The sequence below is a fragment of the Drosophila elegans genome, unplaced genomic scaffold (genome assembly GCF_018152505.1).
Source record: "Drosophila elegans isolate 14027-0461.03 unplaced genomic scaffold, ASM1815250v1 contig_149, whole genome shotgun sequence".
Classification (NCBI taxonomy): Eukaryota; Metazoa; Arthropoda; class Insecta; order Diptera; family Drosophilidae; genus Drosophila; species Drosophila elegans.
Genome location: NW_024545513.1, coordinates 23,155,682 through 23,178,330, shown reverse-complemented (window position 1 = coordinate 23,178,330; position 22,649 = coordinate 23,155,682). Strand labels below are relative to the sequence as shown.

At 40.8% G+C, this 22,649-nt stretch overlaps 3 protein-coding genes across 6 annotated transcripts; 1 reads left to right on the top strand and 2 right to left on the bottom strand.

The window, feature by feature from the left end:
* On the bottom strand, positions 1-14,109 carry LOC108134873 (nuclear pore complex protein DDB_G0274915). Of its 2 annotated transcripts, XM_041708184.1 has the most exons (15): positions 13,851-14,109; positions 12,854-13,108; positions 11,223-12,775; positions 10,213-11,160; positions 9,985-10,137; positions 9,883-9,924; positions 9,793-9,819; positions 7,891-8,304; positions 6,184-7,817; positions 5,108-5,302; positions 4,546-5,042; positions 4,066-4,481; positions 3,068-3,503; positions 2,919-3,006; positions 1-2,215 (listed from the first exon to the last, which is right to left on the bottom strand). In XM_041708184.1, the coding sequence occupies exons 3-15, from the start codon at positions 12,696-12,698 to the stop codon at positions 937-939; spliced, it is 7,605 nt and encodes a 2,534-aa protein (XP_041564118.1). In that variant the 5' UTR covers positions 12,699-12,775; positions 12,854-13,108; positions 13,851-14,109; the 3' UTR covers positions 1-936. The 2 variants fall into 2 exon arrangements, with proteins under 2 accessions (XP_041564118.1, XP_017110854.1); XM_017255365.2 differs by lacking the exon at positions 12,854-13,108.
* Positions 14,110-16,511: 2,402 nt separating this feature from the next.
* LOC108134935 (membrane-associated progesterone receptor component 1) lies at positions 16,512-18,950 on the bottom strand. Of its 3 annotated transcripts, XM_017255456.2 has the most exons (5): positions 18,862-18,878; positions 18,752-18,803; positions 18,123-18,545; positions 17,293-17,445; positions 16,512-17,228 (listed from the first exon to the last, which is right to left on the bottom strand). In XM_017255456.2, exons 3-5 carry the CDS (start codon positions 18,481-18,483, stop codon positions 16,978-16,980), a joined length of 765 nt encoding a protein of 254 aa, XP_017110945.1. In that variant the 5' UTR covers positions 18,484-18,545; positions 18,752-18,803; positions 18,862-18,878; the 3' UTR covers positions 16,512-16,977. The 3 variants fall into 3 exon arrangements, with proteins under 3 accessions (XP_017110945.1, XP_017110946.1, XP_017110944.1); XM_017255457.2 differs by lacking the exon at positions 18,752-18,803 and having other exon boundaries at positions 18,862-18,950; XM_017255455.2 differs by having other exon boundaries at positions 18,123-18,550; positions 18,752-18,943.
* Positions 18,951-19,653: 703 nt separating this feature from the next.
* On the top strand, positions 19,654-20,816 carry LOC108134824 (putative ribosome-binding factor A, mitochondrial). The gene has a single exon (XM_017255278.2). It carries the CDS (start codon positions 19,686-19,688, stop codon positions 20,523-20,525), a length of 840 nt encoding a protein of 279 aa, XP_017110767.1. The 5' UTR covers positions 19,654-19,685; the 3' UTR covers positions 20,526-20,816.
* The last annotated feature ends 1,833 nt before the right edge of the window (positions 20,817-22,649 follow it).

Genomic DNA, 22,649 nt, shown 5'->3' with positions numbered 1-22,649 from the left:
TACATGTTTTTTGTAATGATTCTATTTTTAGTTTTATCAATTTTTACATAAATTGCATATATGATAATTACTCCTTAAACACGTAATGCACAAAGGGAATGAAGCTGTCACTGATATACATAGAGTTATGTATCATGTGCATGATAGTTTGGATTCCATAGGCTGCATGTTGATGTCATATAACTATGAGAGTTCTTTGTATAATATATAGTATATGTACAATCAAATTATAATTACTTTTCTTGCTCAACATGTCTCGTGGCTGTTTCTTAAGCTTATATATATATATATATATTATACAAATAATACAAATACACTTAAACTAAATTTGCGAACCTAAATTTATTTGTATGCATGTAATTTGTATTTGTATTTTATTAAAAATAAGTAAAGTTCATATTACTTATTATGACGCTTCAACGCGCTACCGACCATATTAAGGTCGAGGAAAGTATTTTGCCAATGTGGGACTCAGTGCTTAGGTTGAATGCTAGGTCTGAAGTATAAGGAAGTCTTAACCTCTTTTAATTTGATTTTTGTTTGCCACAAACATCTTCATCTTCATCTTCATCTTCATCATCGTCTTCATCATCGTCTTCATCTGCATCTGCATCATCGTTTTCATCTTCATCTATATGTTCATCATCATGTTCATCATTATCATCGTGCATCTCCTCACTTTACAAATGAATGTAATGTAATGTAATGTATTGATGAATTCTAGTTTACAAAAGCGTTGCGCTTCATTCATTGGTGTTCTCTCAGGCTCAAAATGATGCTGGGAGGAGGTAATAAGGATGGGACTCTGCGTATGATGACATTTTGGTGGAGCTGGTGATCGAAATTTTTCAAATTTCTTTGTCTTATTCGCTTTTACATTTGGTTTAGTGCAACTATTGACGATTGACGATTTACGACCGACGATTGGTTTTCCTATCATCGACTTGGCGCCACCGAAGACACTGGAGATATTCCAATTACACCGCCAGGTACTGTGCTGAGTCCAGCGTTAGCCACCATGCCCATCGTGTGGTCCGCCTCCTTCTTGGCGCTCACTGTCTGCTGGCCCATGGAGTCGACATTGATCATATGCTGGACTGGAATGCTTCCTGGTGCCGGCGGTCCCGAGTTCTTTCCCATTGCACCACCAACACCACCAGAGAGCTGTGGCTGCTGCTGCTGTTGCTGCTGCTGTTGGCTCGGCGGTGGCTGTGGCTGTGGCACTCCCGCTGAGCCAACACTGGTCACTATTTGCATCCGGTGGTGGGGCGGCGGAGGACCTAGGGAACCACCGACCGACGGCGGAATGGGACTTGGCTCCTTGCTGCGCAAATGGGCGGCAGACTGAGCCGCGTAGATGTTGATCGCCTTCTGTCGCTCCTCCGCCTCGTGTCGCAGGGCAGCCTCCATGATGGGGTTGTAGCGCAGAATGGGATAGGGATCGCGGAACGGATCGATGCCCCAGCCTGGCGGCGCTGGTGCGCCGAAGTGCGCAATCGGTCCGCCGACACTCAGAGTGGGCGGCATCATGGTGCGCGTGAGGTGCGACGGCGGTGGCGGTAATCCATGGCGACTGGCTGCCATGAAGTTGGCATGATGATGATGGGCAGCCGCCGCAGCTGCATTGGCCTGAGCGGCTGCCAGCGAGGATGAGTGATAGCGGGGATCTCCGCCAACTCCCACACCCACACCCACTCCGACTGCCGCTGCGGAGGCACGCAAAAGCATCACGTCCTGCTCGTCTTTGGTGCGCGGATGCTCCTCCTTGATGCGAATCTCTGTGTTCAGCTCGCCAACGTTGCGGTGAGGCGAGCGATCGCGCACAGGCGGGGCCACAGCAGCCGCCGCTTGTACTGCCGCCTGCTTGTTGCTCTCGTTTATCCGCTGCTGTTGCAGCATTCGTTCCCGCTCCATTTCCCGACGCTCTATTTCCCTCCGCTCGCGCTCACGCTCCTTCCGATCCCGTTCCCGTTCGCGTTCCCGCTCCTGTTGCTCCCGCTTCAGCTTCTCCTCCTTCTCCTTGCGCTCCCGCTCCTCCCGCTCGCGTCGCTGGCGGTCGCGTTCCCGCTGCTCACGGTCCCGCAGCTCGCGCTCCCGCTCCTCCGCTTCGCGACGCGCATTGTCCAGGCCGGGATCCGACTTCACCGGCCAGTTGGGAGATGCCGCAGCACTGGAGGGATGATAGGCGGCCACACTCCGCTGCATTGCGTTTGTTCTACAAAGGAATGGATATGTGTATTATATATATGCATATATGTATTATAAATTAAACGAAATTCGTGTATTACAGTTAAGATCTTGGCAACTAAAAGAGCTAAAGAATTGGGAGTGAACATGTACTCTACGCAATTAAACTTGTTTCAAAATTTGGCAAATTTTAAATATTTTTTTTTTTAGATTTATACAAATAAAAAACCTAATGATTATTTTAGTTTCATAAAAAACAAAATCTCAACTATTATTTTTTATAGTTTTGTTGAAATACAAATCTCAAGTAATTTTTAAAAAGAACAATGCCTTTAAGTTTTTTTCTTTCAACAAGTAAGCATGCATTTGATTGGGTTTAATTGGATATGTTCTTCACAACTGTTTTAAATCATTACTTTTGCTTCATAATGGACCTTGAATTTATCTATGAAGTGTAGAAAAATACTTTAAATATTTGTTTGTTTTGAATTTATAAAAATAAATACGAAACTCAACATTCTATATATTTATAGTAAAAAATAACCACTTAATTTCACGAGTAAAATAATAAGATAACTAATAAAATTCTAATTTGTGTTTTATGGTTAATAGGAAAACTATGTAACCTTACATTTATGGAAACAAAGGTAATTCATCAAGACCCAGTACTTTTCAGTCATGTTACACAGCGACTTACTATTAAACTTTAGCATAAATAACTAGTTATTTACCTCCACGAGTCCAAGTGTCCACCAAAATGTGTTAGGCTTGTGAAGCCAAACGGATTACCATAGCGTCCGAAGGGGGAAACTGCGGTTCCTGTAGACAAGAACATAGTTATTTGACGAAGTTCTAGGATATTAAGCAACTCTCTACCCACCTATATGACTAGGAGGAGCTCCAATGAAACTCGCTGCCAAGGGAGACGTTTCAAACGCCAATCGACCTGGCAAGCCACCGGCGAATGCTGCTGACGGCGGCATTTCACCCGGCCGATGGAGAATGTGCTGCGGTGTGGTATTGAGACCCAGTTGTGGCGTTGTCTTAATACCAAGCACAGAGGCAGGCCCATTTGAGACTAGGACACCACCTCCGACCGCAGGGATGGCTGCCACATTGTTAACCGGCGGGTTGGTCCCACTGGCGAGACCACCAGCTCCTCCACTGATCAGGTTGCCCGGAGGAATGGGCGCGCTGATCGATTGGGCACTCGATGACGCCGTCGGAAATCCTGTCTTCTCAGAGCTCTGCTTGTTTTGGTGGTAATAGATTTCCCACGCAATACGAACATGCATGGCATTCCAACGACCAGTTTTCTGTAATGGAAAAATAAAAAAACAATTAAAAGGGATGCATACATTACAATTCAAATAAAAATAGTTCATTGAAAAAACAACTAGTTTTATTATTTTCGGATGGCAAACACAATTGTTTACATTTTTAAAATATTTAAGATAACTTAACTTGTCTCATTTCTAATAGGTAGGCAGTGAAAAGGTTTGTAAACCAGAGATCAAGAGTCTATTTAAAAGTTCATTTACACTTGAACCACGGACCTTATGCAAACATTAATCGGAATGTAGTTTTCAAATCACAGTGAAATTAAGTAAATTTAATGTTGAAAATCAATCTTTAAATTGAGTAAATTATCATCTCGTTCTTATCGAGATTGGCTAAAAGACCTTAATTTACATTTATGGCGACTCTTGACCTCGAGTTAGAAACAAACTTTATATAATTTAATGTAAGCTATAATACTAACTGCAGAGCAGAGTATATAAGTTTAAGCACCCAATTTATGCCTTATCATTTAGCTAAGTAAAGTTAGTAAAATAATGTTGTTTGAGTGCCACGAGGGTCTACAAATGTAGCTCTTACCTTGGGGGCAAAGGATGTCAAATGGTTGGGAGGCATGAACGGCGTTGGCCCACCCAAGCCACTGTGCAGGAGTCCCGCCGAGGTGTAGCCACTGTAGCCGCCCGCTGGCAGGCCCATGCCAGTGCGATAGAACTGGGGATCGACGGACGAGATTTTGGATAGATCTTTGAACAATGGCGGGGGAAATATTTGTCCAGAGCTGGGCGGCACGGCTGTTAGGGGCGTGGATGAGGCTGAGGCTGATGCTGATGCTGGCGGAAGCAGCTGCGGGTGCTGATGCAGTGCGTGTGCGTGCTGTTGATGCTGGAGATCGGTTCGTAAATATGTCGATGATGGCGGTGTGGGGGTTACGGCTAAGCCAGATCTGTCCAGGAACCTGCTGTCCAGCTCGCGCCGCAGCAAATCGGCTTGATCATCTGCAAAAGTGGTGTGTGGGTCATACTGTTTTAGATCCTCTTGTCCAAATGCCAAGTGACTTACTTTTGCTGGGCTGGAAAAGCGATTCTGCAGAGAAGGGATGCGGTGTGCTGGCAACAGTGTTCGATATAGCGGCAGCCGTGGGCTGCGGTGTCACTGACGAGGCCGTCGTTGTGGTAGCCCCCGCCGTCGTCGTTACAATACTGCTCATCGAGTGGGACACTGGCGGGAAGGGCGAGGCGGAGCTGTTGATGGCCGCAGAGGAAGTGGCTGGTGATGGGGACGATGGTGGCGGCGCTAGAGGTGCTGGGAAGTATGACGATGCCGACTGGAAAGTGGGATTTGCAGCGGACACGTGAATGCCAGCAGTTGCGGGAATGGACAGCGGCGATATGGCATTGCAGGAGGATCTCGCCGTGGATGCCGGGTTCACCATGCCCATGCCCATGCCAATGCCCATGCTGGTGCAGTTCGAGAGCGGAGGCGTCGGACGGGCACTTCCGCTCGACACAATGGGCGTGGCGGAAGCACAGGACGTCACCACAGCGTTGGCAGATGAGCTGCAAGTGAAAACACAAACTGTTAGTTCACCGAATTGACTCCAAAGTGGGCATTGCATGTGTACTTCAGCCATAGTGCCGCCTTCGAGGAGTAGGAGGGGAGATTGCCCAATGCCGTCATTGGAGAGCTCGAGGATAATACTGAGGCACCTGTACCTCCATACTGACTTGGGGGGATGCCGCAAAACGACGTGCCCAGACCAATGCCTTGGGACACGACAGGCAATATTGCTGGTGCACCGTGGGACCTGATATTTGTACTGCGAAATAAAAGAAGAAATTTCAACCGGTGTTAATATCAATCGACTCTAAACCATCATGTGTTATAGTTAGATGTATATTTCCCCTAAGCCTTGTCTTTGATAGTATTAGATGTATAGATGTTATACACATTTAAGCACAGTAAACAAATTGCTTAGACAGCTGTGTATATACGTTGATTGAGTTTGCCAAACGTTTAATTTGGACAATTATTTAAAATTCAATAAAGCTGTCAAGAAGTGATCAGTTAAAGGTTTTACTTTTATTCTATTTTGTCATTTCAGGCAATTAAATATACCAAAAGATAAAGATCCTTGCAAGCGATGGATAGTAAGATGAAAGCAATGCGAACTATTTAACTTTAATCCGACTTCCATGTGTATAGGCCCCTTTTCGGAATTAACCAATCCCCGAATAGTAATTCATAGTCCCTATTACACGAAAAGGGTCACCCTTAATTACAAAGTTCAAATTTGGTTAATTCACTTTGGTTTAAAACAAACATTGACATTCCCTGAGATGGTCTAAGCTAGAAATCACTTTCAACTTTATTCCACTCGCAAAATGAAATCTCGCTGGTGTCCCAAAACCATTTTGTTTTAAATTTTTGGTTTTTATAATATTTATATTACCAACGCAATGTTTGTTTTGTGATGTTTGCCGCAATTTTGTTATGACAATATCTTCCAAAGTTTACTGACATCCCAACAGTTGAAGAGCCAACATCGGACTATATTACTATTACTATTTACTATTTACGAGCTGTTATTCCGATCAATTTAGACGAACTTAAATGCCGAGTCTTTTATGAAAAACTCGTTGTCTGTGATCCATGTCTCATGGCAGAGTGATAGGTGATAGTTGCATAGGCGTTACTCACCTGTAACTGGGATCCCGATCTTTGTTGCAAGGAGATTCTCCTTTGGGGGAAATAACCTTCTGGATCACAGATGATGACGACGATGTCGATGGTGATGACGAGCTCGACGTGACCGCTGTCGTTAGACTTTGAACGGCGAGCACCGAGGGGCTGGCACTAAAGTTGGAGGAGGCAGCAGCGGCGGCGGCGGCAGCGGCAGCGGCAGACGATGAATACAATGTGTTACCGCAACGCACCAAGGGCTGGTTTTGCGCTGGCATTGAGTGCGTGGTCAGCAAGTGCGACACCGATGAGAAATTTGCACTCTGTGAGTGCATCTGGGTGGCCGGCGGGAAGTGCGGTGGTTGTGGAGCAGCCGACGTGGATAGCGATGTCACTGCCAGCGTAGAGAGTCCAGAGGAGTTCGGTGTACTTGTCCCGGCCGCCGCAGAGGAGAACGCACCTGTCGCATACACTGGCACATGATGGGAGTGGGTCATGTGCTGGGAGTTGCTCAGCGAAAGGGCGGCGCTGGAGTTCGCCGAAGGGACGACGGTCACAACGGGCTGCGATGCACCGCTGGATATTGCACAGCTATTGTTGAGTGGCGTGATGGATCGCATGATGGTCGGTGTCATCGAGACATTCAGTGCGATATTCGACGAAGCTGGCTTCATCGAAGGCGCTGCCGGCGACTCACGACTGCTGCGACTGTCCGAGCTGCGGAGCTGTGTGGGCGGCATGTTGGAGGTGGCAACCGGCAATACTGGAGGCAGGTACGACCCGTGCGTCAGGCCGCTGTATGGCGTGTAGAGGGGGTAGTTCGTGTAGGGTGCTCGATACGGAGGGGCTTGGATGATCATTGGCACGCCAGTGGCAACATGAGAAATGGGGGCTGGTGGTGCTCCTGGAAAAAGCAACGGAGATCCCGTGCCGACAATCGCATTGCCGCCCGTGCCGAAGACCACCTTTCCCATACCGGAAGCTGACGTTGTGCCACCAGAAATTCCCACATAGTTTGTGTTTATCGAAATGGATGTGGATACCGGTGGCACTAGTTTATTGGCGGCGGCTGCATTGGGCGAAACACGTGGCAACGTACTCGTTGTCACCGACGATGTCGCAATCGTTGCAGGCGGATAAACACTAAGGAAGCCATTAACAATGGGATTGGGCGGTGAGGAGATTGCAACTGAACTGATTTTCGCTGTTTCCGAGCCTGTAGACAATCCACCGACCGTTGATATTGTTCCCTGACTGTTTGAACTTCCAATGTTGTTGTTGTTGTTACTGTTGTTGTTGTTGGTGTTGTTGCTGCTGCTGGTGCTGCTGCTGGTGTTGTTACTTCTTGCAAAGTTATCATTTGATTTTATGCTGCTGCCTAGAATCACACTTGAAGCCGAAGTCAATAACGATAATCCAGCATTCGGTGTTGCAATGTGTGCGCTAAATGGACTGCTTAGTGTTGCTGTAGCTGGCGATTGCGACTGCGATTGCACAGCAGATATCAATGGAACAATTGACCGTTGTTGCACCCCTGATGACAATCCGTTTGAAACACTTGTCTTGGTATTAAACATAATCTTTTGATCAATATCAGACGCAACTGTTGACACGATTTTCTCGTTTCCAGCTGATATTCCAACGTTGGGAAACTATTTGAAAAGGAAAACAAAATTAGATTCGATTTTCAAGCGATATTGTATAAATGGGTAGGTAGTAACTTACTTGCACCGACGACACAGATGGAGCAACGCACAAGCTGGGATAATGGGCCTTTTCGGAAGAGGATTTCTGCAGCATGCCAAGCTCTCTGTTCCCAGATTCGCCTGCGTTCGCCGGAGATGTGGACACAGAGGCACCGGCGTGAACCGCTTTGGCTTGTATACTACTCTCAGAAGTGTTCTTTATGGTTAAAGCTTTACTTGCATCGCTTTCTGGATTGCCCACAGACACTGTGCTCAATGACGGCGTAAAAGGTACTCCCGGAAAGGTGCCATTATCTCCACACGCCGCACTCTTCTTCTTATGGTGCGGAAGGTCGGATAACTTGCGGGAAGTCGATCGATCCTGACACGTTGAAGTATTTGAAACATTCATAGACGTGGGGGGGTTATCAATATCAAATATTTGTTCAGAATTCTGCAAGCATAAAATGTATTATGATTTAAATTATGAACATTTAATGTGAATTTGCGCGAACTTTAGGAGACTGTCGACTGTCCAAAAGCCCGAGTTTAACTACATTTAAATCCTAGTTTTAAAACTATATTTAAACTATTTGTTTAAAGAAAAAAGGTTGGGAAGACAATAATATTTCTTCATTATAAAGAATGCTACTTTGGCATTTTGGATCTTTTATCTAGGCTATTATCATATTGGAGTGGAATAAAATGTAAAATATTAAACAAAATTCCGAATTACAGTCAAGGCACTTGATTACTTAATAGAAATATTGCGTATTTTTAGACTTTAGGCATTTGTTATTCCAATTATTATCTTCTGATATCAATCTTGGTGATAGGATTTTAGCATTTTGAATTAGAATATCTTTTTATAAAAGGGTTTGAAATATCTCGATAAACATTTATATCTAAGCATCGGAAAGAGAGAGACAGAAGATAATTTTGTCAAGGACATTGTAATAAGGATTAGGATCAAAATCATATCAAGTAAAAATCATAAAAGAAATCTGTAATAAAAAAAATGTTTTATTAAATTTAAATTAAATTATTAAATTAATATTAATTATTAAATTATTAAATTTAGATCAACATTAAAAATATAAAAAAAAGGTTGCACAGAAAAAGTATGCTACACTTTGTGTCCTAATGTGTTTGATTTAAATATCACTTTTTTTGTAGAAATGTTTTTTAATTTTCCTGCGACATGAACATGGAGGTCTCAAAAACTTAAAAAGCTATTTAATTGAATATAGAAAGTTCTAGTTTATTACAAACATTTGCCACGCCCACAACTCCATTTTTGATGGTAAAGATAGCTTTTTAGACTCAATAAACAACATAATTTTCTTACATTTGTTTTGTAAATGAAAACTAAAACACTATCAAAACCAACTAGTTTTGTCTAGTTCCTACAATTGACAATAAATTACATCTAGGTATAGTTTTCTAATTCGTCCCCATTAACCAAATAAATCTTGTTAAATTAATAGCTAGTATACGATATACAATAAGTATGTAGTATACATTAACACTACATTTACATTTAACAGTACACTAACTATATTGAAGATCATGTATATCTTTAAATTAGCACCTCCCGGTTTAGAATAATTTAAACTTGCACACTTTCTGTTGCAAAATGCGGCACAAATTAGTTGTCAATAAAAATGTTGAACATTTGTACATTTAAGTAAACGGAGATTCAACCGAAAACAAAATCTTTAACTTTGCTTAACTAATCATAGTAAAAGATTGCTTAGAGTACATCCCAAGTAAAAAAAGTTTTTCAGAAAAAAAGGAAACTATTGAAACAATGCTACAAGTAAAAATCAAATCAAGCTCAAAAAAAAATATGTTCTAAAAACATCAAAATTAAAAAAAAAAAAAAAAAAGATTTTTAAAACTTCGCTGAACAGCCAGTTGTTGGTAAGTTATGTAAACATACCTTTTTATCATTGCTGACATTATCACACTAAAAAGAAAAAATAAATGTTAGTTATAATGTTATAAAATGTACCAAATAATATGTACTTACGATATTATTTCCTTTGCTGTTGCTGCTACAATTAATTGAAGCCTGGCATTTGAGGATCATTGTTAATCGAAAATGTATTTGATTGAAAGTATGTGTGCTTACGTCATTTAAAAGATCACTTTGCTCGTTCTCCTTTTTTATACTGCCACTGGCCCCAAAACCCTGCGCTGGTGCATTAGAAAGTTCCTGAATTTCCAGCGAGCGGCAGGTCGCAGATGTCGTGACGGTTTCGATGTTCTCCAGCCCGTTCGATTTCTAAAGATTACAAATAATAATAATAATAATAATAGTTGGGGAAAAACGTTTGCTGGAACACACTTTAGAACTCACCTTTACGACCTGTGCCGATTGCGATCCAAGTTTGCCTACACTCAGGTGGTTATTGTTTGAGTTTGCATTTGCGTTTGCATTTGCATTTGCGCTTGCATTTGCGTTTGCAGTTGCGGTAAGATCACTTGATATTAAATTATTGAGCTGGAGCGAGGGCAGCGATTTTGTCGAATGCAATTGGTCAACGGTGTTACTTGTGGCGGGGGAGTTGTGAGATTTTTTGGTGTCGCTGCCAGTGCAACTGGCGTGAATCATGGCCACATCGATGTGGTCATGATTATGCGATGCGGCCGCACCAACGCCCAGCGATGGCAGGCTTATATCCAACATGAGTGAATCGTTGTCGTTCTCCAAAAATCTGGTACTAGTTGCACTGTTGTTGTTCACTTGCATCTTGGCCGCATTGCAGGCAGCGTCCGCTTGTTTGTTTGATTGGTTGGAGGCGTGATTTATTTGGTGACTACTATTGTTAATTTGATTATCATCACTAATCATATTACTTTTACTGTTTGCGCTATTGTCGGATTGCATTTGGTCCTGCTGTTGCCCATATTCGGATCGCCAATGATTCCGGTCAATGGGTTCGGTTTCCGTCTCCAAAACCGATCCAATGTTCACAGATGGCAACAGATACACCACGTTAGCCATGCTGCTGTTGCTATTGCTGTTTGCATTTGGACCATTGCTGGCCATATTGTTGATATTGCTGCCAATGACATTGCCACCACGGTGAAGAGGCTGTGGGTTTTCCTTCAGGTTGTTATTGTTGTTGTTGTTGTTGTTGGTTACAGTCAACGTGGACAGGCTGGTGACACGCAATGTTTGCTGCGATTGGCCCGTATCGATGACCTTTGGAATTTTCATTTCCTCTATACTGTAGGTACAAGTTAGCTCGTCCAATGCAGAAAGGCGCTTTTCCTTGCGTTTTTGTCCCAACTTGATGGCAAACTATTGTTAATGGGGAAGACATTCAATTATTTTAGACAAACTGAGTAGACAGAAAAACATACCTCAAGATCCTCGTATGTCTTGAACTCCAGTATAGCAAATCCATCGATGATTTCCTCTTCCAGTACGGGAGATCGTGGCAACTTTCTTCGAACTGGAGGTGGTGGTCGAGGCGGCGGCTTGTCGCGTGGCAAAAGCAGCGTCGACGAGGACGACGTCGACAGCAGGTCCTCGTCCAGCGACTCCCCTTCGCTATCACTAGGCGTGGCCATTAGGCCCGAGTTGCACTCGGGGGAATGTGGTGGATTCAGGAGTAACGATGCAATACTATCTGTGGGGGGCAGCAGATTGTTGCTGCCATTGCTGCTGCTGGTGAAGTTGCCATTGGAGTTGTTGCTGTCCTCGCCCATGCTGCCAGCGCTATTGATGTGATAGATCATGCCATTGTTGCCAGGTCCTGCCGCCAAACCGTTCCCGATGGCCACCGATGATGATCCACCGCCGCCGTTGCCGCCGTTGCCGCCGCTCGGCGTGATGAGGCCACCCTGACCTGCTCCTCCAACTCCTCCGGCTGCATTCACACCACTGGCTGCACTCATGCCACTGACCCCCACGGATCCGGCAATGAATGTGCCGCCGCTGAGCGAACTGGCATTGCATCGACTGTCGCGTTCCGCTTGCAAACGCTGGGCACGTTCCCGCCGACGTTTCTGCTGCCGCTGTTGCTTGGCATTTAGACTAAGGTGAGTGCTGTTGCTGCTGGAGGTGGTGTGCCCGTTCGTATTGCCGGCTCCGACAGCTCCTGATCCTGCCCCAAATCCCCCGCCACCGCCCTGACTGCCGGCCATGGTTGCGAGGGAGAGGGAGGCTGCAGTGCCTCCTCCGGCAGCGGAACTCAGGGCGGGCATTATTGTCGACGCAGCGGAGGGCGTGGGCGATGTGGGCGACCTGGCATCTATGCCGGCTGCGGCCGAAACCGCCGCTGCGGCGGCCACAATCGAGAGCTCCGTGTCGGAGTCAAAGTCACAGGCACTGGAAGCCATCGACGCGGCGACCACAGCCGGGCAGCTGGGCTCCGATGTGGAGGAGGCCGATTCCGAGGGTATGGCCATCGGTTTGCCTTCCGTCGTTGAGGTATTTGATACGAATGATGGCCGTGCCCGCAGCTCCGAGATATTGGCACTTGCTTGGTGGCTAACTAAGGCGGTGGCCGTTGGCGGAGGAAGGTGCAGCAGTGCCGATTGTGGAGCAGTGCTCTTGCTCGAATTCCGGTCGTGACCGACTACCGTCAGGACTGTTCCGGCTGCTGTTGCCGCCGCTGCCGCTGCTGCTGCTCCTGCTGCTCCTGCTGATGCTGCCAACGGGGTCTGGATCTGGGCATCGTTTTTGTCATCCTGGCCAGCAACGTTGGCGTTCTCCTGCGACGATATATGCTTGTTTTGAGCTCCCAATCCTAGTCCCAATCCATTGATACTACTGCTGCTGCTGGCCGACGCAGACGTCTTTGATTTAGCGCTGCTGGCATTTGATGTGTCCATTTCTTTTGCGTGTAAGCTTCCAATGAATTACACCAATGCTCCAGGTCCGGCTTTTGGTTCTGGTTGTGGTTCAGTTCCTTGGGAATACAAAGTATCGACGAACATTATTATTATGTATATCTGGAGTAGCCACGGCAATGTCATCTGGACCAAACCTTTTCCAATGCATTCGGCTCTGCTTTTGGGGCTCTAGACCAGCGATAAGGCGAAAGCTTTCAAATATTGGTTTTCGGTATTGGTTATTGGGTGTTGGGTATTGGGTAGTCGGTATTTGATATTTGCTATTTGCTATTTGCTTTTGGATATTTGGATGGCTGGTGCACCTTTTTGTTATTTATTTTTTTTTTTTTGGCCAACCATTCACATTCAATTCAATCGCGTGTATTTTGAAAAAATCGATGCTGCGCCGACTGTTTTGAAGTTATTGTTATTTTGTGACCTGTGCGCTCACTGCTAAACTTTGCTTTTGCTTTTTTTTTTTTTTTTGTTAATATTTTTGCACCGGTGGTCGTCACCTCAGTTTAGCATGTCGATAAATTTAATTTAGTCGCCAAGTCACAAAAAAATATTTAAAATTAAATTACAAGTTTAAGCACAAACTTCCCTATTCCAATTAGTTGCGCTTTTTGCTGTACACACACACACACACACACACACACACATACATAATATTTAATTCTGCACACACTTTATAACAAACAGCACACACACACTTTTCAGGTCAGCAGAATTACACAAAACAGAAGGAAACATATAAAAAAAAAAAATCGCCGATTTGAGAATTCACCGAAAATAGTCCATATTTATTTTGTCTAGCACTCATCATTCGTCATATACTCTTCTTCAAATATATATGCACAACACAACACACCACACATATATGCCCATTTGTACGTGCATATAAATCGTCGTAGTCGTATGTACATGTACGTACATATGTACATATATTCACATACGATATACGCAGATGGGAGGTACTTCTGTTCGGTTCGGTTTTTTTTCTCTATGCTTCTGCTTCTGCCTGTGTCGTCTATAGTTGACAATGTCGTTGCCGCAACGGCGAGAGCGCTCGCGCGCTAGTTAGCATTGTATATGTATGAGGCTGTGCACAATGTCTCTAGCAGCAGCAGCAGCAATAGTCATCTCGCTTACACTTTTCTAATTGCGATTGCCTTGCCGTCGACATAGTGTCGTCCCTACATGTTGTGTACTCGGTAACAGACAGCGCAGCGTCGTTAGCAGCAGCGTACACAGCACGTACATACAAAAGACGACGACTTTTTGTGGGCTGTGTGCGATTGTTCGTACATCTTCCACACATAACTACGCGTAACAGTTTCCGTACAGGCAATCGGCAATCAGGACTGAATTTGCATCTGTTTAAGACTAACTGTCATCACGCCTATTATGTATATTTTACATAAAATTCAATATTATTTTCCGAAAAATTGTTAACCACAAAGAACCAACACATAGTCTCTCAGAGACGGACAATTTTTTCGATAACTTCTGAAAATCACTTTCAAGGGGATAACACTGTTAAGAACTATCGAAACAACGGCGGGCTTCCACTGTTGTCGCGTTATTGCGCATTCATAAAGATGCGCATTCGCGAATATGAGGCCAGAAATTTCAAAACCGTGAAATTCAAGGGAACAGCTGTTTTGTTTTGAAATATTTCTGGAAAATATTAAAATAAAACATTCGGAAAATCCATATAATTTTATAAATAAAAAAAGCTATTGTATATTGTACATTTCAAGACTATCTAGAAATATTTATGTATTTCTCCAGAAAAGTCAAAGTCTTTTCACATAGTTTTACAGGTAATTGATTAATAAAAGTTAATTTTGCCTTTACTCAACACATTTTGAAATATTTCCAAGCAAAGTCGAACAAGTGTGAAAGCTCTGTTTTGAACATTTTTCTTGTAATTTTGTTTTGATTCGTATTCTTAAATCTTATACTCAAAAAATATTAAAAAATAGGCGAGACAATTCATAGTGACGGAGAATTTTTTATCAGCTTTCCGTTTCTATCGCTGCTGTGTGCAACAGTGAAAATAGCATATTTGGTCAGTGCATCTAAGGTTTTTGACCAATGAGCATACAACTTTTGGGTACTAACATTTATTTTAACAACAGAACAATTAAAAAAAAATAGCAGTGCATTAATTTTGAAGTTGTCGCGTGCGACAAAAGTACAACCTTTATGAATCATTTATTTTTACTTATTTTTTGTATATTTTTGATGTATATGGAATAGGGCAAAGAAGCAAAACAGCTTAAATGGAGTTGCAATTAATTGTAGCCAACTACACAAATTGAAAGATTGTCGTTAATATATATCATACATTAAAATAAAAATGGAAGATGCATTGGTTTGCTTGCAGTGGCTAACAGATGATAAATCCTAGGACAGTATATTTATTTAAACAAATGGCTTTTGACATTAATGATATAATTTAAGTTATTTAATTGGGCTTATCGAATATATATTCTTATTCTGAAATAAGAATTAAATAAAATAAAATTTTAAATTAATTAAATATTATTGAAATACATGCTATGCATGAAAAAGTACAAAAGATGGATGAAAATGTTGCGTGCAACGAGATTCCAATTCAATAAAAAAAACTTCTTAATATTTTAGGGTAAAACAAAAAACTATATCAAAAATGATCAATTGATAACATTTTAAAATAAACTTCCTTAAAATCTTCGATCAAGTTTAGCTGCAATCAGCGCTTGAACTGGTGTTTTCTGATTATCTTAAAACCCAACAATGGCCCAAACTAAGTCTTAGCACCAATTATAGTGTTTAAAAGAGCGATAAAAATTGCCTTTATTGGCTTTTACTTCCCTTTCACTTGCCCTTGGGTATTCGACAATTCGCGGCTAATTCTAGGTGGTCAGTTAAACATATATTGAGCTCTTCAAATACATATAGTGGTCTGGCTGTTAAAAAAAAAACATAGAAATAATTGAATTTATAAAAATATATTATTAGAATATAACATGTCTTATATTATTTGGTAAATATAAACGGTTTTTTTTTACTTTCTAGAATACGAATAACTATTTTGCGCGAACATTAAACTTGTGAAAGTATAAGTTAAAGTCTATTTGACTGTGCTTAAAGGTGGTCAAAAACTGATTTCTTGCTAATAAAAGCTATGTTATTGCTCTAGTGGAAACAGAGCTTAGACCGAACATTTCACAAAAAGCATCTCCTGGAAGGATTGGAACTTTTAGCCAAGCAAAATTATCGGTTCGCTCCCTCTGAGTCCGTCCAAGCGAAACGGTTGGGATTGGGATGGTGGACTGGTGTTCCCACAGAGCCACTTTTTTCAAAATCATAATATAGTTATAACATTTCGATCTTTGTCTTATCCATTGACAGCTTCATTGAACCGTAGAAAGAGACAACTATATATGATGTTTAATTGAGTTTAAAAATACATGGTCACACTTGCCTTTAGGTGCCAAAAAGATCCGATATATATTTTTTGGGGTCCTGATTACGAAAAATAAGGTCGAAAAGTCTTTGCCGTTATATTTTTGCTTTTTGCCATAATTCTCTAATATTGGATATTAGTCCAAAAATATTTAACACAAAAGATGTAGCTCTGAAATTAATTGAATTTATGGCAATTTTTTTACCCAGCAGTTTTAAGTAAAATTTCTTACCACTTTAAAAATTGCAACACATTAGCTTGTGTTGACGTGTATAAAATAGTCAAGTCGACTTAAGCGTTCCTTCTTATTTTAATTTAAAATTCCTTATTTTTCAATCCATAAGAAGTGAAAGACATTTTAGTATTTAATTTGTATTTCAAATATAGTTACATTTAAATTTATATTGCCACGAAAATGACTCCCATACCCTCACACATTGGCCTCCTCCTTAAATAATTTTATAATTTCCGTTACAATTTTATGAATATACTACTACAATATATGGAACAAGATCACATCACAACGTGAAATATAGTAACAACTATAGCTTTTTCAAGGCTGCACTCTAAGAATAAGATTAAAAAAAACCATTGCATCTTTTTAAATTCATTTCAAATGTTCATAATAAATTTAATGCCTTGTTTGCTGAGCTCAATTTGGGATGTTTGTTTTTATGTGTTTTCCAAATAGGTCTTGTTCTCAATTTCAGAGGAGCAGCGGCAGAATCAAGAGTCGGAAATGCAATTTAGTTTTGTTGTGTTTCTAACCGAAAATAAACTATTACAGCCACATCCAAGAGCAAAACAAAAAACTGGGATTTGCTAACAATCAGTGGAAACAGGTTCATCTTGTGCGTTGTTTATGGTTGCATTGTTGCCCTCTAGAACGTGACTTTCTTGATTAGTGTCATCAGTCTCAGTTTTCGACTTGGGTAGACGATTCCTCAAGCTGTTGGTTTGATCGCTTGTAGCAGCGGTTTCATCACTGTTAACATTCTCATCGTCCTCATCATCATCGTAATTGGTGGGTTGTTCGCCCCTACGCAGAAGCTTGCCAACCAGATCATATTTTTCTAAATTCAAATAAAAATGTACTTTAACTATGTAGTTATTAGGGCGGACATGTGAGCTAGTTACCCTTAAATTGCATTTCCCATTCCTTAACAGAATCCATTTCTAGTGCACTTAAATCGCTCAAATCGTCGTAATCATCTTTATCATTTGAAGCCACGCTGAATGTTGCCAAATTCCGGGATGCATCTCTTCCCGCGAACATAGCGTAGGGACCACCTGAAAGGCAAAAGCAATCAAAAAATGATTTCATTTGATAAGGATAAGGGCCCACGACCGCGATAGTACAATCACACAATCAAGTGCGCTACACTAGGCTCTTTCTGCGCATCTACGTCACACGAAGCATGCTTTCTGCTCGCACTCTATGGCTTTAATGCAGCAGGTTAAAAACAAATTCATTTTTAATTTTTTTTTTAAGGAGACATTTTATGAGCCTTGATTTAATCAAACAAAAATATTCTAATTCACCATTACAAGGCAATTCGGCATTGAAATTTCCAATCGTGTTTTCGTTTGCATATCGCAGATCGAGATTGAAAAGAATAGGTGTAATTTATGAATATGTTAATGGTTAAAATAATATAATTTTATTGAAATCGGAAGACCATACTATACAGCTACCCTAGGAATGCTCGGATTAACCTTAGGTTCAAAGCGACTAAATTGGCATATCTTGGGTGCTTTTCAATAAAAATGCACATAAATTAAGGTATGACTGTTTTCAGGCTTGCCATCCTGGTATGAATATCTTTCCTACAGCTACAATTGTATATATATTTACTTCTACTTTTACTTCTTTAGCTAACCTCGTTTTTTATAAATGTTTATTTATTAGGGGAAAACAAAGAGATACGGTTTGATTTTAAATTTATGGACTTTTGTGTTAAACTCACCTGGCCCGTAGAATCGTCGTCCTTTGCTTACGTCGTAAACACTTCCGTTGACGGCGACCAAAACGCGACCATCTGGTTGATTTCCATCGTACTGGCGCAATTCGCTTACAGTGAAATCGCGGCGAATTTTGGGAAGTCCTTCTTCAACAGGTTTTGCAACGCCTGCAGATGGTACTTCAGTGCGATCCCGAACAATTTTGTAGACCAAGAAGCAGATTATTGCTAACAGGGCCAAGTTCATTGGACTATACAAGATTTCACGTAGTATATTTGCCAGAAATGAAGAATCTTCGTTGTTGAGAACATTTTCGGTTTCCTTGTCATAGACGGGATTTGGTAATTGATCTGTTTTAGATTCCATCTTGTAGAAAACTAATTATCTCCTTGTTATGTTGTACGCGGATTTATATATTGCACATCCACCTACGCTTTTTCATCATCATTTGAAGAAGGTACATTTTGCCGTAAGTACATGATCATCCGTACATATACAAGTACATAAATGTATGTAGTCGCATTTGGTTAGTATCCAAAAAGAAGGTAAATATAAACGCATAAGTAATGAACCAATATATATATAAATGTATGTATACATATATTTGATTGCAATGTAAATTTTATCGGCTTACCTTTTATCCGTATCTTGCGAGAGCGTTTATTTTCATATTCATATGTTCAAACCTTTCCACACGTGAATGACTTAACATACGATTGATAAGTTTTTCTTAGAAATACTGACCTTTTGGAACTATCCGTATTTACAAATATGCGAACTACCAATGAAAATTGTGACAATGATTTTAGTAGGTTAAAGGTCTTTCATTACTGAAAAGTAATCGGCAGTAGCGATGGACGCATGTTGTCAACTACCAATGTAAATATTATGTGTTATTCTCACTGCAAATATCGTGCGGGAACGGTGGGAATTTTTGAGCGAATGAAACATTAACTCTACTGTCGGTATCCAACAACAGCTGATATGGTAGAGTCTATAATATAGTTTAGATTGTTTGTTTTTTTTAAAGAGCAAAACAGGTAAATATAAACTTCTGGACTTAAAATAAAAATGTTGAATATCGTGTAAACTGCAGATGTCCGCATACCATTGGAACCCCATAGGCTGTTATATTTTTTAATGATCATATGTCAAACATTATTTGTCAGAAGTTCCTTTCACATAATTTTTATGCTGTTAATATTTTTAAGTTAAATGTAATTTTCAGAGCTTATTTTTTAGAAAGTTCTTCTTACGCCATATATATTGACATTCAATTTTTAATAAATATATTTATTAGCAATCCAATAACTTAGTTTACCCAATCAAGCTCCTTACCAAACGGTAAAAGAAAAGCAGAGCACCTGTAACTGGTAAATTTAAAAAAATCATTTATCGGCTAGTGAACGCTCTTAGACCACCGCACATATGATGATGATGAATGGGCTCTGTGGGAATACCTTATTATATCGATGTTTATTCATGTTCTCTGGTAAACTCTGACGATCCAGCGTAGGTCACACTCTGTTTACCTAATCTAGGAAATTGAATTGATGCAACTGGACTAAATGCTAGGCATTCGTGTTTTGAGGTTACAAGCTAGCAACTCTGGATTTAATAATGTGTACCACCAGGCGCTTTCACGAAACAAAAGCACCAAGACGAAGAAGGACAACTTGGCGCGTCAGGGCAAAATATTTAGCTCATTGTTCGGAAATCGGATAAAGGGCAGCAATAGCCGTTGGTACCCATCGCCCGATGCAAATGCTCCAAGCAGCACTGGATACCAAAAATCGACTCACGCCTTAAAGTTCGGAACACCTCATTCGCACTCCGCCCCGGACAACCATCGCCGCATGTCCGTACTGAATAAGGTGTTCATGACCAACATAACGGATATTTTGGCCAACGGTTCAGTGGCCGATTCGATCGTTGGCCAAGGCGTACAGATTTCGTATGTAAAAATCACCAGTGACTTTACACGAATCAATGTGTATTGGCTGGGCAAGGACGGGCAGGCGAACGACGTGATCGAGGAGAAGCTGAATCGTTTGAGCGGCCAGCTGCAGCATGAGCTTGCACAGCTGCATCTTATGGGCGAAGTTCCCCGGATAAGATTTGTCCATGACAAAACGAGCAGCGGTCTTTACCATGTCCACGAAGTGCTCTCAAAGCTCGATCAGTATAAATACTATAAATCTAGCCCAAATACCCATACAGAACCAAAAGAAATGGTTGCAGAGAGCTGCTCTGCAGTCACAGACAAGGCTATTGAATGGCCTGAGATGCGACAGGATTTCCTAAATTTAAACCAAAGCTTAGTTATGGATAAGATCCTCGGCAAGATGCGCAAGTTCAAAGAGGCCTGGGCTCACCACAAGCAACACGTTTCCAAGATAGACTCTTAGTTTCAATTTAATTTACAATTTAATTGTCGACAATATATACATATATATAATTAGAAAATCCCAAAAATTTCCTCGTTTAAAAAGGCGGTTGGGCTTAAAGTTACATATTTCAATATTTTTGAGCAATCGAAAGCAAAACTACTAATATTCTTTCTTTCTTTATGTTAATTTCTCCCATTTATGGCTGTGATCTACTGATCATTTTATCTTCATTGTTCGCATGCTTATAGTTTAACGAAAATTAATTTTGGTCATTAATTAAAAAATAAAATACACATTTTTTGCACATAATAAGGTGAGTTTCAACATTATTTTAAGATTTTTCTTTTACAAAAATGGTGAGAAGTAACGGGACTATGGGCTGTCTACCGAGGATCCAAAAAAAAGGAATCCAACTGCTGAATGATTTCAGTCGAATGAATGTGTGAAATCAAAAAATATTTAAGCTAAATATATTTCCACTTTAATGACCCATGATCTTTAAAAAATCACCTTAAATTCTACCAGATGGATAGTTTTCAAACAATTCAAAAGATTGTAGGTCAATTTCAATTCATTTCAATTTGAAACCGATCGGTCAACTTGTAGTCAAGTTATGATTTCAGCAGTTATCAAAAAAGAGATAAACGCGTTTTAAGTTTCAGGTGTATGCCTGCGAGCGGCAGCTCTTTAAAACTTTGCCGTTTAAAAACTATTTTAGATACGATCTTGTTGCTTTAAATAGTTTTTGACATGGTAAACTATTGATAAGGCAAAAAAAAAATAATTTTAAGAAATGTTACACTGGTAACCTCCCTTAAATCAAATTGTAAGGATTCTGCCTCCCCCTTTACCTTTACTACGAATACGGTGTTTGTAACCTGCCGCGTCTGCTATCGATATCTCTCAGTTGGACCAATTCACATGAAAAGCATATATTTTTCATACAATAATTAAAGGAGTTATAAATTGGAATCTGATTTACAAATTAGAGTTGGGGATTTTTTTTGAGATTTGGTATTTTTTTCTGTCTGATTGGAAAGTGGTTTCATAGGCACAAATCTACGCTTTTGCTGAATTCTGTTTAAATTTGTATATGCCATCATTTTATTCTTCATTACAAACATTTATTAAACAGAAATTTATCCAATTAAATCATATCATAATTTCAAATTTACAAAAAATTACACTCAGCTTATCGGGTACTGATTACTTTTTTGCACCGCTAGTTTAGTTGTTCTCAAAAAAAAATCAATTGTTGCGCGGTGCAGCAAGAGCGAGAAAATAAACAGAATCCGAAAGCAGGCAGAAAGAGCTGTTGCCAAAGCTGCTGATGCCCAGGGTGCATCTAGAATTGGCCTTGATTTTGGAGCCGGAAACCAAAGCCCTGATCGATTTTGTTTAAAGTTCGAAATTCAAAATCATCGTTTTTGTAACGGCAATGTTACGTCTTCGTTTTCATAACAGAAATGTTAAGTAATCGTTACCTAAAACCTTCTGCGCACACCCACATAACAGGGGGTGCCTGTTGTAAAAGCAGCTGATCGGCCAACGAGAATTAAACAAACCTTAAAAGAAGAAGAGAACACAAAATTGAAATTTCGCGGCAATTAAATTGATATCAACATTAAACAAGTGGAAAGATTTTTCTGAGCTAATGATGGTATGAGGACCACAACATCCTGATCAACTTGCTCATGCTGGTTATGATATATAAGAGTGTTTTTTGGCGCTCCTTGTAGGTCCTCAAGTTTTTTTTTCCCGCAGGTCAAATGGAGTGAATAACTCCCTAATCTTTCTATTAATTAATTGAAATTGTTTATTTAAATAAGTTCAGAGGCATCGCGCTTTCAACCGCTGATTTGGCTAAAAAAGTATACCCATCTCCAAAAAATCCCAAGAAAGCCAAGTGAAAATCGTCAATACACTTTACAAATCCTGAGTTACAACAGCACTTAAAGTCGACTACTACTTAAAACGCCTCTTCCCCGTCTCTTTCTAGCACATGTAAGTACTTCTAATGGAAGAAAAAGTCGCTGTTGCAGAAAAGTTACCTATGTCAATTGGCTTAACATTTCTGTTAGGAAATTAATGAGAGGAGAGTCGTTTCAATTGACTAAAATCTTTTATAGAGGTGGAAAATAT

Coding starts and splice junctions, on each gene's coding strand:
- LOC108134935 (XM_017255457.2), bottom strand. CDS start 18,483: ATGGAATCTAAAACAGATCAATTACCAAATCCCGTCTATGACAAGGAA. Junction 17,446..18,122: donor ACGACGATTCTACGGGCCAG/GTGAGTTTAACA, acceptor TTTGCCTTTCAG/GTGGTCCCTACGCTATGTTC. Junction 17,229..17,292: donor ATGGGAAATGCAATTTAAGG/GTAACTAGCTCA, acceptor ATTTGAATTTAG/AAAAATATGATCTGGTTGGC.
- LOC108134873 (XM_041708184.1), bottom strand. CDS start 12,698: ATGGACACATCAAATGCCAGCAGCGCTAAATCAAAGACGTCTGCGTCG. Junction 9,925..9,984: donor AAAGTGATCTTTTAAATGAC/GTAAGCACACAT, acceptor CTCAAATGCCAG/GCTTCAATTAATTGTAGCAG. Junction 4,482..4,545: donor GCTTTTCCAGCCCAGCAAAA/GTAAGTCACTTG, acceptor CCACTTTTGCAG/ATGATCAAGCCGATTTGCTG.
- LOC108134824 (XM_017255278.2), top strand. CDS start 19,686: ATGCTAGGCATTCGTGTTTTGAGGTTACAAGCTAGCAACTCTGGATTT.